The sequence below is a fragment of the Triturus cristatus genome, chromosome 11, assembly GCF_964204655.1.
Source record: "Triturus cristatus chromosome 11, aTriCri1.1, whole genome shotgun sequence".
NCBI classification, from domain to species: Eukaryota; Metazoa; Chordata; class Amphibia; order Caudata; family Salamandridae; genus Triturus; species Triturus cristatus.
Genome location: NC_140594.1, coordinates 970,627,757 through 970,641,587, shown reverse-complemented (window position 1 = coordinate 970,641,587; position 13,831 = coordinate 970,627,757). Strand labels below are relative to the sequence as shown.

The 13,831-nt window shown below is 47.1% G+C and overlaps 1 protein-coding gene across 5 annotated transcripts in view; it reads left to right on the top strand.

Moving 5' to 3' along the window:
• Positions 1-12,757, top strand: part of LOC146785765 (phospholipid scramblase 1-like) — a 935,365-nt gene extending 922,608 nt beyond the window's left edge. For all 5 annotated transcript variants that reach the window (XM_085633613.1, XM_085633616.1, XM_085633615.1 and 2 more), the window contains one exon: positions 12,028-12,757. In XM_085633613.1, the coding sequence (XP_085489739.1) occupies positions 12,028-12,084 (57 nt within the window). In that variant the 3' untranslated portion in view covers positions 12,085-12,757. The remainder of the gene's footprint in view (positions 1-12,027) is intronic.
• The last annotated feature ends 1,074 nt before the right edge of the window (positions 12,758-13,831 follow it).

The window sequence follows — 13,831 nt, the reverse complement described above, 5'->3', positions numbered from 1 at the left end:
GCTATCCCAACATGCCATGGCTGATGACGCCTCTCCGCAACCCCAAAACAGCCGCAGAACACCAGTACGACGACACCCATGGGCAGAAGAGGCGCGTGATTGAGAGGACGTTTGGACTCCTGAAGAGCAGATTCCGGTGCCTCCACAAGACCGGCGGCGCCCTCCCATATGCCCCGGTGAAGGTCTGCAAAATCTTCCTTGTGTGCTGCATGCTGCACAACATGGCAGTGGAGAAGGCCGTGCCACTCATCCTGGATCCGGATGAGCAAGATCATCCACCCGTGGAGGATGAAGGGCTTGGGCACGGGGCAAGTGAGGATGAGGATGAGGATGAGGATGAGGATGAGGATGAGGATGAGGACATCCGGAGTCAGCTTATCCGCAACTTCTTCTCATGATGGTGGGTCCCTGTGTCTGAGTGTGCAAGCTTAGAGCCTTGTGTGGCATGTGTTGCAATGTGTGTGTCGAGCTGACTGTGTGCCAAGTGACATGGAGGTGTGTTCTGATGTGTCATTCAAGTGATAATGTCATTCCCCAAATTTTTGCGGGAACACAAAATTCATTATTACCATGGTGACAACATCAATCCTGTAGTGTGCATGTACATGTCTGCGGATTACTGGCTCTTCGCTGACTTGTTGTGTGTCTGTCCTCCCCAAGTTCCTGCGGCTGTCGTCTGCTCATGTCATCTTTGCACTCCTGCTATTCCTCATGAGTATTGCAACGTGTGCTGGATCAGAGTTACATGCACAGACATGGTGAAAAGTCATTTTGGGTAAGGAGTGCAGCAAGGCGTTTTGTGGGTGGTACGTGTTTGTGATATGTGGGGACTGCTCCTGTGCATGTTGTGTTACCATGCATACATGTCGACTCACCATGGGCCACGTGACGTGTTGCATGGCTCCCATGAATTGATAGTCACCCTTCCTGACAGTCATCTGTCATGGATTGTGGATTCTGATGAAGGCATCAATGTGTGTATAACGTCCCTCAGGAACATACGGGATGCTCATGGTGGACATGGTGTGGGACATCCCCATATGAGGCTCAATGGGGAATTGTGGACTCTCCGTGTGCAGCAAGGGGTGTGAGGCTCAACCCCTTCACTTGTGTGCCAGCTCAGTAGGATTTACCACATCTGTGTGTTGCAGGGGGTGTCCAGTGTAGGTCACACATGGTCAGCCGAATGACCTGTGATTCTGTTCCAATGGATGCAATTCCATTAGTGTGAGGATGAGTAATACAGGTGTTCGTCACACTCCAAGGTGCCTCATCTCTTTCAATGCAGGTCTCTTGCCACTTGGCATGCGGCATCTCTGGCATACTTGCTGCAGATAATGCATAGGAGTCCATGTGTAGTTTAGTGACATGCATGCAGTTGATCATGGATTAGGCTCCCTATTGGGCATGAAGTACATGGTCGTGTATGTTTTTTAGCAAGGTCGACCACACAATGGGCCATCACCAGCTGCTGAGGGTGTGTCTCCTGTGCGCAGGTCGCCCTTCAGTTTCCTGATCCGGTGTAATGGCTCTTTGGTGATTGTGCATGCATTGTCTCTGGGTGTGCCGTGTGACACCGGACACTCATTACTTTACACACGCGCCTGTTGCAGTTGTCCTTCTGACATCCTAGTCTTTGTGTGCGAAATGGGGCATTTGGCAGGGAGATGGCGCCTGCTGCTGCGGGCCCTGCACAAGCACCCAGTAGCCACCCACACAAGATGGTGTGCATTATGTTTGTCTCGCTCACATATGCCATGCTAGTCCACTGCATCTGTACCTCATGCTGCAACACCCTCTGCATTATGCACATGATCCACAGATAGATCCACTCCAAGTTACGACAGACCATCCCCCAGGTCCATGACAACATCCATCTCATATACTGCCCTGCCCTCTACGGAGCAAGTACATACAAACTCCAAGGAAACTGGTCCACTTTTAGGGGGCATCTGCACACCTCAGCTTCTACACCCTGCACCCCAGCCATCTCACCGTCCACCATAGATAGCTGCAATGGATCACTGTCTGCTGCAGGATGTCCTCCACACTCCCCACCCACACTCAGGAGGCAGTCCACAAACCCGACCCCACACCAACCTTGTACGTCTGTCATCCTAGATCCCGTTGGTCCATCTCCGTTCATCCAACCTTGCCCTGGCCACCGTTCTTCACATCCACCGTACTCCAGCATACAGGACATTGTTCTCCCACCTGGCCACACATACCTGGGACTCCCTCCCCGGGTACCTCCACATGCGCCATGACCTCTACGCCTTGATGATGATCTCCCAAATAGGTCTGTCCGCACAGTTTAGCAAGCACCCCCTCAGCAGCCAGAGGCCATCACAGGTGAGTGTTGTGCTCCATGCCTACATTGAATGATACCTTGTGACCCATGTGTGTCCTGTACCAGACTCTGTTCCCAGGGTATGGATGGCTGGAGTTGGTTCAACACTCAGGCATAGTTAGACATTTCCACACACATATGTCGTAGAATAATGCAAAATGACAGCAACATCTCATGTGCAGAACAATATGATTTTATTTTTGGTGGGGTGAGTCTTTTGGTAGATGTGCTAAGGTGCTCTACCGGGGAAATTGAATCCAAAGTTCACTGGGGGAGATGGCATCCTTGGCAGTGGAAGTCATCAGAGTCCAGACCACAGTGTTGGTCATCATTGGTCAGACTGTGACCAGCAAGTCCATGTGGCAGAGAATGTCATTGGGTGAGGTGCTGCTGTTGCGCCAGAGGTCCAGGTGCCAGGCCAGGTGACCTGGGAGATGGGGATGGTCCGCTGACTCTCACGGTCTTTTCCGTGGACGACCCACCTTCCTCCGGGGACCCTCAGATGCAGGCCTTGACGATGCTGGGGACGCTCCGTCAGATAAATCCTCCTCCTCCTCCCTCCCTGTGTCTGGTGCTGGTCTACGCCTGGTGGCACAGGGAGGGTTTGCCAGACTTTGGGCGATCTGACGGAGTGATTGGCTCACGTCCCTGTGCACCGCCAGGAGCTCAGCCAGTCTTGCCTCCATCCGTCCTTGGTGTTGTTGATGACTGGCATGATGCTCGACCTGCAGGTTCTTTATCCCATCGAGGGTCCCCTGCATCCCGGAAAGTCTGGACACGACCTGGTCCATGCCTCTGGTGTCACGCCGGTATGAGTCCAGGATGTTGTGTATGTGTGACATACCGGGGTCCTGAGCTGGCTGGTCAGGTTCGCATCTCCGCCTGCCTCCACTCCCACCACCCCTGCCCACATGAGCCTGGCCTGCCGTTGTGGGCACATCGGGTCTACGGGACCTCTGAGGGATGGCATTTGCAGGGTTGTCTGCCTCCTCCTGGGTGCCCGCAGAACCTTGTCCCTCCTGGTCAGACTGGCTGTGTTGTTTAGTGCAAGCAGGGATCCTGGGTGTGTCCTGGGATGTGGCGGGAATGGGGGTGGTGGTTGGCACAAATGTACCTGACGCAGGTGCTGCAGGTGCTTGAACACCAGAGGGGCCAGGTTGGTTGGGGTCATCCACGGAGTGGTGAGAGTCGTCGCTGCCGGTGGGATCGTCTTCACGCGGTGCCTGGGACTGTGATTCTTCCCCCCCCCCCCAGTGTTGGGGGGAGATCATCGACGTTGCCCTGTGTGTGAGAGAGACAATGTTAATGCTGTTTCATGCCACATCCATGTTTCATTCAAGTTGACACAGTTCCCCCAGGTAGTTGGATGTCCCTAGCATTCCTTTCAGTGTCCACTTGGGGATGGGTATGTTGCGGGGGACAGATTGGGATGTTCTCCTGAGTGTGTGACCTGTAGATAGTTGGCTCTGATGCTTACTTGGCTCTGGTTTGGTCTTGTTGTGTCACATGTCCATTTTGGGAGTGTGTGTATCCGTTGCCTGCCCCGGGGGTGTGTGCTTGAGTTAGGGGGGGGGGGTGTGACCGGGCATGCTGTTGTGGCTAGTGTGAGTTGTAATTGGGTCTCCCAGCTGATGTGTGTGTCCCCTCATGGTGCATGCTGGAATGACAGTGTGTGTGAGTTCGTGTGCTAGATACCTGTGCTTGTGGAGTTGGTGTTTGAGTGTACAGTGGTCCCAGGAGGGCCTTGTGCTGCATACAGCAGGGCCCAGTGTCAGCTACCTTCTTAGTAGTTTGCCAGTCCCTGTGCATTGTGCATGGGTATGTACCTATGCCATATGGGCTGAGGACATTGTTGTCTGCGTCTCATTTTCACAATGTGTTGTGTGGGGCCCACCCTCCCAGCCTCCCGGACATCCAGTCTTGTGTTTGTGGTTGTTGTAGCCTTGGACATGGCCTTGCCTTGATTTGTGAAGGGTGAATGGTGACGTTAGTGGCATGGGCGTGGTTTTGAGTGTGGTTGTGTGTGGTGAGTGCTTGGGGGTAGGTGCGTGCATTTGTTGTGGTTGGGGTGTGGATGCCATTCCCCCCATGTTACGTGAGTTGTTTGTGTACTCACCAGGCTCTGCGACTCCGTCCACTCCGTGGTCTCCCATTGGCGGTAGCATGGCCATCACCTTCTCCTCCCAGGGATGGTAGTGTACGGGTCTGCGGGGCGGCCCACCTCCAGTGATGTTGGTCTGGGCATATTCTTCATTCATCTTCCTCTTGACCGCCCTGCGCAGATCGTACCACCTGGCTTGGCATTCATGCCTGGTCCTTCGGATGGGCGCAACAGCATTCACCTTATCGACGATCCTCTGCCACATGGCGGATTTTTCAGATATGCCGGTCTGTCTGACCAATGTTCCAAACAGCTGTGGCTCGACTCTGATAACTTCGTTGACAAGGATGTCCAGCTCCGCCGTTGTGAACTTTGGATTCTTGTCTGTGGGCATGGTGTGGGGTGTGGGTGTGGGTGTGGATGGTTGTGGGTGTGTGGTTGTGAAAGTGAGTGTGTGTGTGTGAATGTGAAGGGGGATGTTTGTGGAGGTGGTTGTGTGAAGGTGTGAGTGAAGGTGTAGCGAAGGTATGAGTTATGTGGGGTGGTTTGTGTGTGGGCTCTGTCCGCAGTAGGTCTTTTGCAAAGGCTCATGGGTTGTGTGTGTGGGCCCTTTTTTTTGGTCTATTTTTGGGTGTGGCTGTGTTTGAATTTTGGTGGGTGTGTTATCAGAGGTGGTTGTGTTTGGGGCCTCTGTTGGGCTGTTTGGATGTGGCAGGTCAGTCGTTGACATGTATTTTGTCGTGTAGACGTGTTTTGTGTTGTTGTGCGAGTCGATTTGACCCTCCTTGTGCTGTTTTACAGTGTCCTGGTTCTGTATGTGTCTTTTTCGCGTAGGTACGATCTGTACATACGCGATGCTGGGTGAGGGTGCTGGGGTACGGTGTTGGTGTGCGGCGCGTACATGCGGTGCTGGGGTACGGTGCATACATGCGGTGGGGGGGCTGGGGGTACAGTGCGTACATGCGGTGCTGGGGTACGGTGCGTAAATGCGGTGGGGGGGCTGGGGGTACAGTGCGTACATGCGGTGCTGGGGTACGGTGCGTAAATGCGGTGGGGGGCTGGGGGTACAGTGCGTACATGCGGTGCTGGGGTACGGTGCGTAAATGCGGTGGGGGGGCTGGGGGTACAGTGCGTACATGCGGTGCTGGGGTACGGTGCGTAAATGCGGTGGTGGGCTGGGGGTACAGTGCGTACATGCGGTGCTGGGGTACGGTGCATAAATGCGGTGGGGGGCTGGGGGTACAGTGCGTACATGCGGTGCTGGGGTACGGTGCAAAAATGCGGTGGTGGGCTGGGGGTACAGTGCGTACATTCGGTGCTGGGGTACGGTGCGTAAATGTGGTGGTGGGCTGGGGGTACAGTGCATACATGCGGTGCTGGGGTACGGTGCGTACATGCGGTGGGGGGCTGGGGGTACAGTGCATACATGCGGTGCTGGGGTACGGTGCGTACATGTGGCCCTGGGGAACGGTGCGTACATGCGGTGGTACGGCACGTACATGAGGGGGTTCTGCGCGTACATTGGGGGGTATGGTGCGTACAGTTGCGGTCCTGGGGTGCAGTGCGGACAGGGTGGTGTACGGTGCTGACATATTTGGGGGTGGGGGGGCTGTACGGCTCGTACACGGGCATGAGTTTACCCGTGTACATGCGTGCTACTACGTTGGCTCCGTACGGGCCTTTTTACGTGCGATTGTGTATTTGGACGGTCGGTCGGGATCGTACTTGCGCGCTCGGACTTCTGTTTTACGATTTGTACGTGAGACTGTCCGGCTCACTTTCGTACACTTTTCCCGACGATATTCGGACATGAAAACTTTCCGACGCACTCTCGTAGACTTTTCCCGACGCTATTCGTAGTTATTTTTCACGGACGAATCGTACTTGCCCGTTTGAACGGTGCTTCTACGACTTGTATGTAAAAAAATACGGATACGGGTCGTACGCAAATTATTTTTAACGGATCGGAATCGGCACCTTAATGTATTAACTATTGTTTATTTATTGATATTTGTTTAATTGAGATGTTATAGTGTTAAATGTGTAAAGTAATTTATTATTAATTATTTAATAATTGGTTGTTAATTAATTTAAATTAATTAATTTGTCATTAACTTTGGTAATAGTTTAATTAATTTTGTGTGTGTTGTGGTGTTTATAGGAGTTAAGGATGGGAAGTAAATTGTGTTTGATTAATTAATATTTAATTGTTAATTAATGTTAATTATTTGATATTTATTTTGGGTTAATGTTTTATTGTTTTTGTGTTTTACTTTTAAAGAGGTAAAGGGTGGTTATTAAATAAAATGTTGTTATTTAATTATTATTTGTTAATAGCAATAGTTTTACTTTTAAAAATAATCTAAGAGTTTCTTTTATTATTTTAGTGTTTAATTTAGGCGTGTGCTGTGGATATTAGTGTTAAAGCTTGTGTACTCAATTAATGTTTATTTGTTTATTAATAAGAATTTTATTTATTTATTATTAATTATGTTAATAATGGAAATAAATGTAATTAAATACGTTGAAGTGTTTTTTTATTGGTGTGGTGGCATAGGGTATGTAATAAAATAAATACATTTATGTGTTAAAGAATGTTTTGGTTTGTTAATATTTGCTACTTTTAAATAGTTGTTGTTTATAAATGTATTTATTCATTTATTTCATTTATTTGTAGTTTTTTCGTATATGTAATTAATATTATTTGTGTTCTTTTTATATGTTTAAAATATTTAATTTTATATTTTTTACATTTTGTATTTTTTAATTTTTATGTTTTACATTTTGTAATATTTTGTTTTCAACTGTTTAAGCGATTTTTGTTTTTCTGCTATCCAACACTTTCGTTACTGTTGCACTCTTTGGAGTGGGAATAGTAATTTTTACCCCTCCGCTATCCAACATTTTCTCTACTATTACACTCACTGGAGTGGTAATAGTAAATGTTGCCCCTTTGCTATCCAACACTTTCCCTACTGCTGCAATTATTGGAGCGGGAATAGTAATTTTTACCCCTCCCCTATCCAACATTTTCCCTACTGTTGCACTGACTGGAGTTGAAATAGTAAATGTTATTCCTCCCTATCTAACACTTACCCTACTTTTGCACTTACTGGAGTGGGAATAGAAATTTGTATCTATCCGCTATCCAACACTTTCCTTACTGTTGCACTCATTGGAGTGGAAATAGTAATTATTTCCCCTCCGCTATCCAATACTTTCCCTACTTTTGTACTCACTGGAGTGGGAATAGTAATTTTTACCCCTCCACTATCCAACACTTTCCCTACTGTTGCACTCTTTGGAGTGTGAATAGTAATTTTCCCCTCCACTATCCTTCGCTTTCCCTACTGTTGCACTCTTTGGAGTGGGAATAATAATGTTTTCCCTCCGCTATTCAACAGTCACTTTCCCTACTTTGCACTCTTTTGAGTGGGAATAGTATTTTTTACCCCTCCACTAACTGACCTGAAACAGAACAAAAGGTAAAAGAACAACAAACTTTACAAGGCCTATGGGGCGTAACAGCTCCATTCAAGTCCTGCTGCAACCAGCACTCAAGTGCACCAGTCGCTGCAGAGAGGTCATTTTCCAAAGGTGTGAATCGAGGGAGGGGTGACCAGCAACAGAGTGCCACCATCAGGTCCAGAGAGGGATGTCCTATCACAGGACAGTTGAATCAATACATCCATGGTGAAATCTACAGCCTACAGACTCCCAAAGCCATCGAGAGCCTGAACCATGGTTTGAGGTTGTCTCTGCGCAAGTGAGCCTGGTAGTCATAGACCATCATCGCCAGGGAGAGCAGTGCAGCCAGTGCGTATCCTCCAGACTGGGTACATGCCCTCTGTAGAAGGCCCAGTGGAAGGTTCCATGAGCACATTGCACTGAAGCCCAGCAGGAAGAACCAAGGGCACGGGTCTCTGCAACCAGTCAAATTACGTGCAACATCCCCCTTCAGTGCAGTCGCAGAAGAAGTGCAGAGTTACAAAGACCTGTGGTCAAGAAGGCCTGGGGTGGCATCCCGTCCAATTCGCAGAGGCAATGAATGATGTAGTTTTTTGTGTCCAGGGACGTCGCCATTCTATGAGCCCTGTCTGTACAGCAGGGTGGCAACAGGGACCAGATGAGGCACAAGGATTCTCTAGGGGAGAGACGGGGAGGTGATGATGTGCCCTCAGGCGGGTCAGCCAGCAGTCCAAGAAGTTGCTCGGCTTCAGTCAACAAGTGGATAGATCATCTTTTGCTCTCCAAAGTGAACATGATGACAAAGGGATGTCTCCATTGGTATCGAATATTGAGTTCTCACAGTTTATCTGTGATTGGGCAAAATTACCTGCTGCGACGTAGGGTGACCGGGAGAGGTTCTGAAATAGTTGAACAGTGTAGCCGCAGAATATTAGTTCAGCTTTGCACTGTGCCTCTTTTAGAATAGCTTCCTTTTCAATGTAAAAATTAACTTGCATCAGAATGTCCGGAATAGATTCCGAGCATCCCCAGGGAGGGGCCATGTGGTGTGCTCAATCCAAATATGGAGAGGAAGCATTGTCATCTCCACCATTCGTGTGCAGGAACTCCGCTGTAAAACCCATAATATTGCTACCCTCTGCCCCCTTCAGCACCCCCTGATGCTCCTATTTTCAAGATCCTCCTACATCTTGCCAGAGCGTTTTCTGATCTTCGAAGTGAGCATCTACTGTGCGCTCCAAGTCATCCAATCGGCCCTCTAGATCTGTGACCTCACGACAGATATCTTTCAGGCAAGTCTTGAAATCCATCTTGAGGGATCCAATTTCGCTGTGAATTTCCTGTAGAAATGGGTCTATATAAGCTTGAGAGATGGGCACTGGTGTTTCACTCTCTTCAAATGCAGAAGTCAGGGAAGCGGCGGTGTCTTCGTCTTGGGCAGATGTCTTATTCCAGAGTGAAGTAACTGTATTGTCTCTCACAGACCCCATAGGAGTGTCCCTCCCCGACTTGCCACGCAGCATAACCACCGCTTACAGTGCAGAGAGGGGTGCAGGCAATCAAGTGAGACCTGCCTAGGCCTCTGACTGGGGGGGTCAAAAGAGGAACAGGGACCCAGAAGACCCTGCAAGTTGCCCGGGGCTCAGCATTTCCCAGGAAGGTGACAGAGAGTCAGTAATGGAAGGTAGCGGAGTGCTGTCCCTGTGGTGAGTAGGCCATACTCCAACAGTGGGGCCCCACCATAGTGCAGAGGAATCCCAGAGGTCCAGTAAGGGCAGTCTTCCAGGGCGCAGATACCAGGGTCCCCTCTCCCCCCAGGGCTCCAGATTTCAAGAGTGCTCTTCAGAACCAGGGCAGGCAGGGTCCAGCAGCAGGATGAGGGCCATACAGAGAGTCTAGAAACAATGGGAGTCAGCACTATCATCACCGGTTGTTGGGCAGGTATCTAAATATGTATTCAATCATCCCTTGTCACCAGTCACAGGCCAGCAACAGTCCAGGCTGTAGGGCAGGGAGACTGCCCCTTACTAGGCTGGTGGCAGCCAAAGATAAGGAGACCACCTATCTGCGGCTCAAGCACTGCCCCCGAAGGCCTCAAACAAATACGGCAGAAGGCACCAGACCATTTCTCAGGGGGCCCCAGGTGGCGAGCGGCAGGAATGCACGCTATCTATTGTCCCCCCACAGCTGACTCACCAGCAAAGGCCCAGGTCGTCATCAGCATCACCGAGCCGGGCTGACTCCCAGCTCCACACATCCAGATATCTCCTCACGGGTCCTCTTGGCAGCAGGCGGCGAGGGGCGCAGTCAGGGAGCCCTAACAGACTAAGGCACAGCCCAGTGCAGCCCAAACTGAGTAGGGGCCTTCCACCATCGCTGCAGGCAGCACAACATCTCAGTGTTCCACAGCAGGCTCCTCAGCCCCCAAGATGGCGACCCTCCGAGGCTGGCATCCCCAGTGCAGGAATGGAGTGGAGTCACAGCTCGTCAAGCATGGGGAAGCCAGTGCACTATCTCAATTGCGCCACCCTGTCCAGGGTTCGAGGGTTTCACTGTTGCCCAGGAAGAGCGGGTCAGCTCGGCCAGGTCGGGACCATCATGCAGATGGCCCCAACCCGAGGCAGTGGCTCTCGGACAATGTTTCCGGGGTCGTCAGCACTGTCCCGGCAGCAGGAGCGGGGTCAGGCAGGATATTCAGGGTCCAGGCTGCTTTGGACAGGTTCCGGTGCTGATAACACCTTTCGAAAGGCCTCGGGAGCCTCGAGTTGCAGAGAAGCATGTCCCACTCCATGCACCCCCAGGCCACGTACCCCAAGATAAGATTTTTTAAAGTAAAAAATAGCTCCAAAAAGCATTAAGTGCCATCCTCGGTCATCTGATTGTGCAAGACAGGGACAAGAGAAAGTTTTAAGCCAAACGCAAATGGCTATGGGCTCGCAATCACACTTTATACTTTGGTAACATGATGTACCATAGCATAAATCCGGAAAGAGGCCTCTTGAAGCTTATTGTGTCCCTTTATCTAGAACAGTAGGTACGGCTATCACTGCTGAGCATCTTGGATACAAGAGAAGCAAGTCCAGCCTTCTCAGGTGTTAGTATTTTGTTTTAGTCACTTACGAGCATCATTGGTACGCTATTTTTTTTATTGCAAACTTTGTATCAGTTTTAATGAACTATATACAATAAAGTTTACTTACTTACTTACAGTCTTCTCAGGTCTTCAGACAGCAGGGTAGTCCTCGTATGTATCTTCCTCAGGTCTATAAGCGTTCCAGAAACTGTATTCAGTATGCCACATTTGTGCCCAATTTCAAGGACAACACCTCCTTATACCCAAGCCTATTTGTCTCTGTCCTGGGAGCTTTCCACATTGCACCACAGAAGAGCCATTAACTACCAGGTGACAGTAGGAATACCTACAGAAAAGCCTTAGTACCTTTTGCACTAATCTGGCAACTTACTAAAATTGCCCTTTTTCAAATAGTTAGACGCCATCCAATTTTACCCTTAAGTTGGAGTGTGTCTGATTATTAAAAAGAGTCCTTAAGTTATTTTTGCTAGCTTCTACCATCCTGAATTTAGCATTATATGGTGTTATAATTTATTTGATGTTTCCCTATGGAATCAACTGGCCTTGCCATTGTCAAAATAGCTTTTAGGATTTTTTGACAGTGAGGACATGTGTAACGTTATACTTTTACCTACTTTCAAATATAATGCGTTTTTTGAAAGTTAATATGTATTTTTAGCAAATAGCAAATGTGTTGAGTATTTTTCCTGTTAACAGAATATGTATATAATTAATGTCTTGTCCTTTTCCAAATGCACATAATAGTTAACGATATTGATTCAAATTTCTATTTCTCTTTTTTGTTAAACAGCAGTATTTCTTCTAGAAAATCAAGATCTCAGAATATTGAAGGATTTTCTGGTTTATGAATAGATTGTGTTCTCATATTGCCCTCTCATCACTCAGTTGCTCTGTCCATATAAACTAGTGGCATCAAAACATGAATAGATCATTTCTACAATTGCATAGCACAATTATGACAAATGTACAGAAGCCCTTCTAATATTGCAATGTTTTTATCATTTTTTCTTGTAGAGTCAAATATATTATGAATACCATGTACCTGTAGTTGATGATGCAGGTTGGGAGTAATGATAGAAGACATGACCGTGGAGACAAAGGAGCCTTTGGTGAAAGAAAGAGAAATTAAAAGCATTTATATGAAAAAAATATCTCTAACCTATTACTCTGTTTCACACCTGTTTTGTGCAAGGTGTATACGTTTAAGAGATTGTTCCATTAAGGCTAGGTTTACAAAGAAAATTAGAAGTCACTACTAATTAAATTGTTGTTTCTAATTAGAGGTGCACATGAATTGTGTAATTTTTAAAAACAATAATTCACAAATTTCTGGAAATAAATTGGATTACATTTTGTGAAATACCCTTTGAGTTTTCTCAAGTGAAATTTGAACATAAGGAAATGCCTCTCAGTCACTACAACACATTTTCAGCTAAAACCAGTCTTTCATGAGAAATTGTCTGCTCTTGAACTAGTCCCCAGTACTAAACATTTACAAAATTACATACTTGTGCAATTTCCAGTAATTAAAAATGCATGAATCATGTATATTGCTATGTAAATTATGTGTGTGCAAACTAAATTTGCTCTACCCTACTCATAATATTCGCCCTACCTACACTCCAATGTAATGCACCTCATGGACGTAATCTTTGATTTTATTTGATGTATTTTTTAAACAGTTGTAGTCTGTTCTAAAATGAAATTGATTGGCAAATGTTCATTGTTACAAATGTTACAACAGACTTAAATAATAAAAATGTTTTGAAGAAATAGTCTCCTTTCATACTGTGAACATCCGTAGTGGTAACATGTATTCAATGTACCCTCTAAATTGCACACCGTAATTTACTTAAACAAATTAATTTAGGAAATTAGCTACTAGTACACAAAGACTGGCTTGCGTCAGCCAAACACCAGGATGGTAAGTTAATCCAAGGTTCCACATGCACAATGAAATTTAAATCCAATAACACACTAACACACATCCCTAAATAGCAAAGGCTAGCAGTTCACAACTCACCTTGACCAAAATATAGTATTGTACGTTATTAAATTATCAACCACTACATCCCTGTCTCTGCATAATTTTTAGTACACATACTTCTATACTGTTACTACACATTTATTATGTAAATTATCACTGTTGATAACCACTGCCTTAATATTATTAGTCTAAATATGAGAAAAGTAATCTAAAAAAGATGAGAAAAAATATGACAGCATCACAGATAAGAGCACTGTGAAAAAAATATGTTAAATAAACACTCCTATAAAATAAATGAAAATATTTTTGACATAATTTAGTTGGTCAAAACTAAAAATATTTAAATTTACCATTCAATGTAAGATACCATTCCATCATTAAAATTTCATGACTGAGAATATCAATCAGCTAATTGTACACAGCAGCTGAAACAGCTCCCCTCACAAGACACTCATGACCTTCAGAGGTCAAAGAGAGATAAGACATTTGTATTACTGTAATGCAACTATTTAAAACACATGGGTGCCGATTCCGACTCGCTAAAAAAAATTACCGTACGACTCGTATCCGTATTTTTTTATGTACAAATCGTACAAGTGCAGTCCCACCGGTCACGTACGATTCGTACGTGAAAAATACATACGAATCGCTTCGGGAAAAGTCTACGAGACGTCCCCGGACAGTTTTACATACAAATCGTAAAACTGAAGTCCGAGCGTGCAAGTACGATCCGTACTGCCACTCCGAAAACACAAGCGCATGGAAAAGGCGCCGTATGGAGCGAACGCCGTACCACTCGTATCCGGGTAAACTTGTGCCCCGGATACGAGT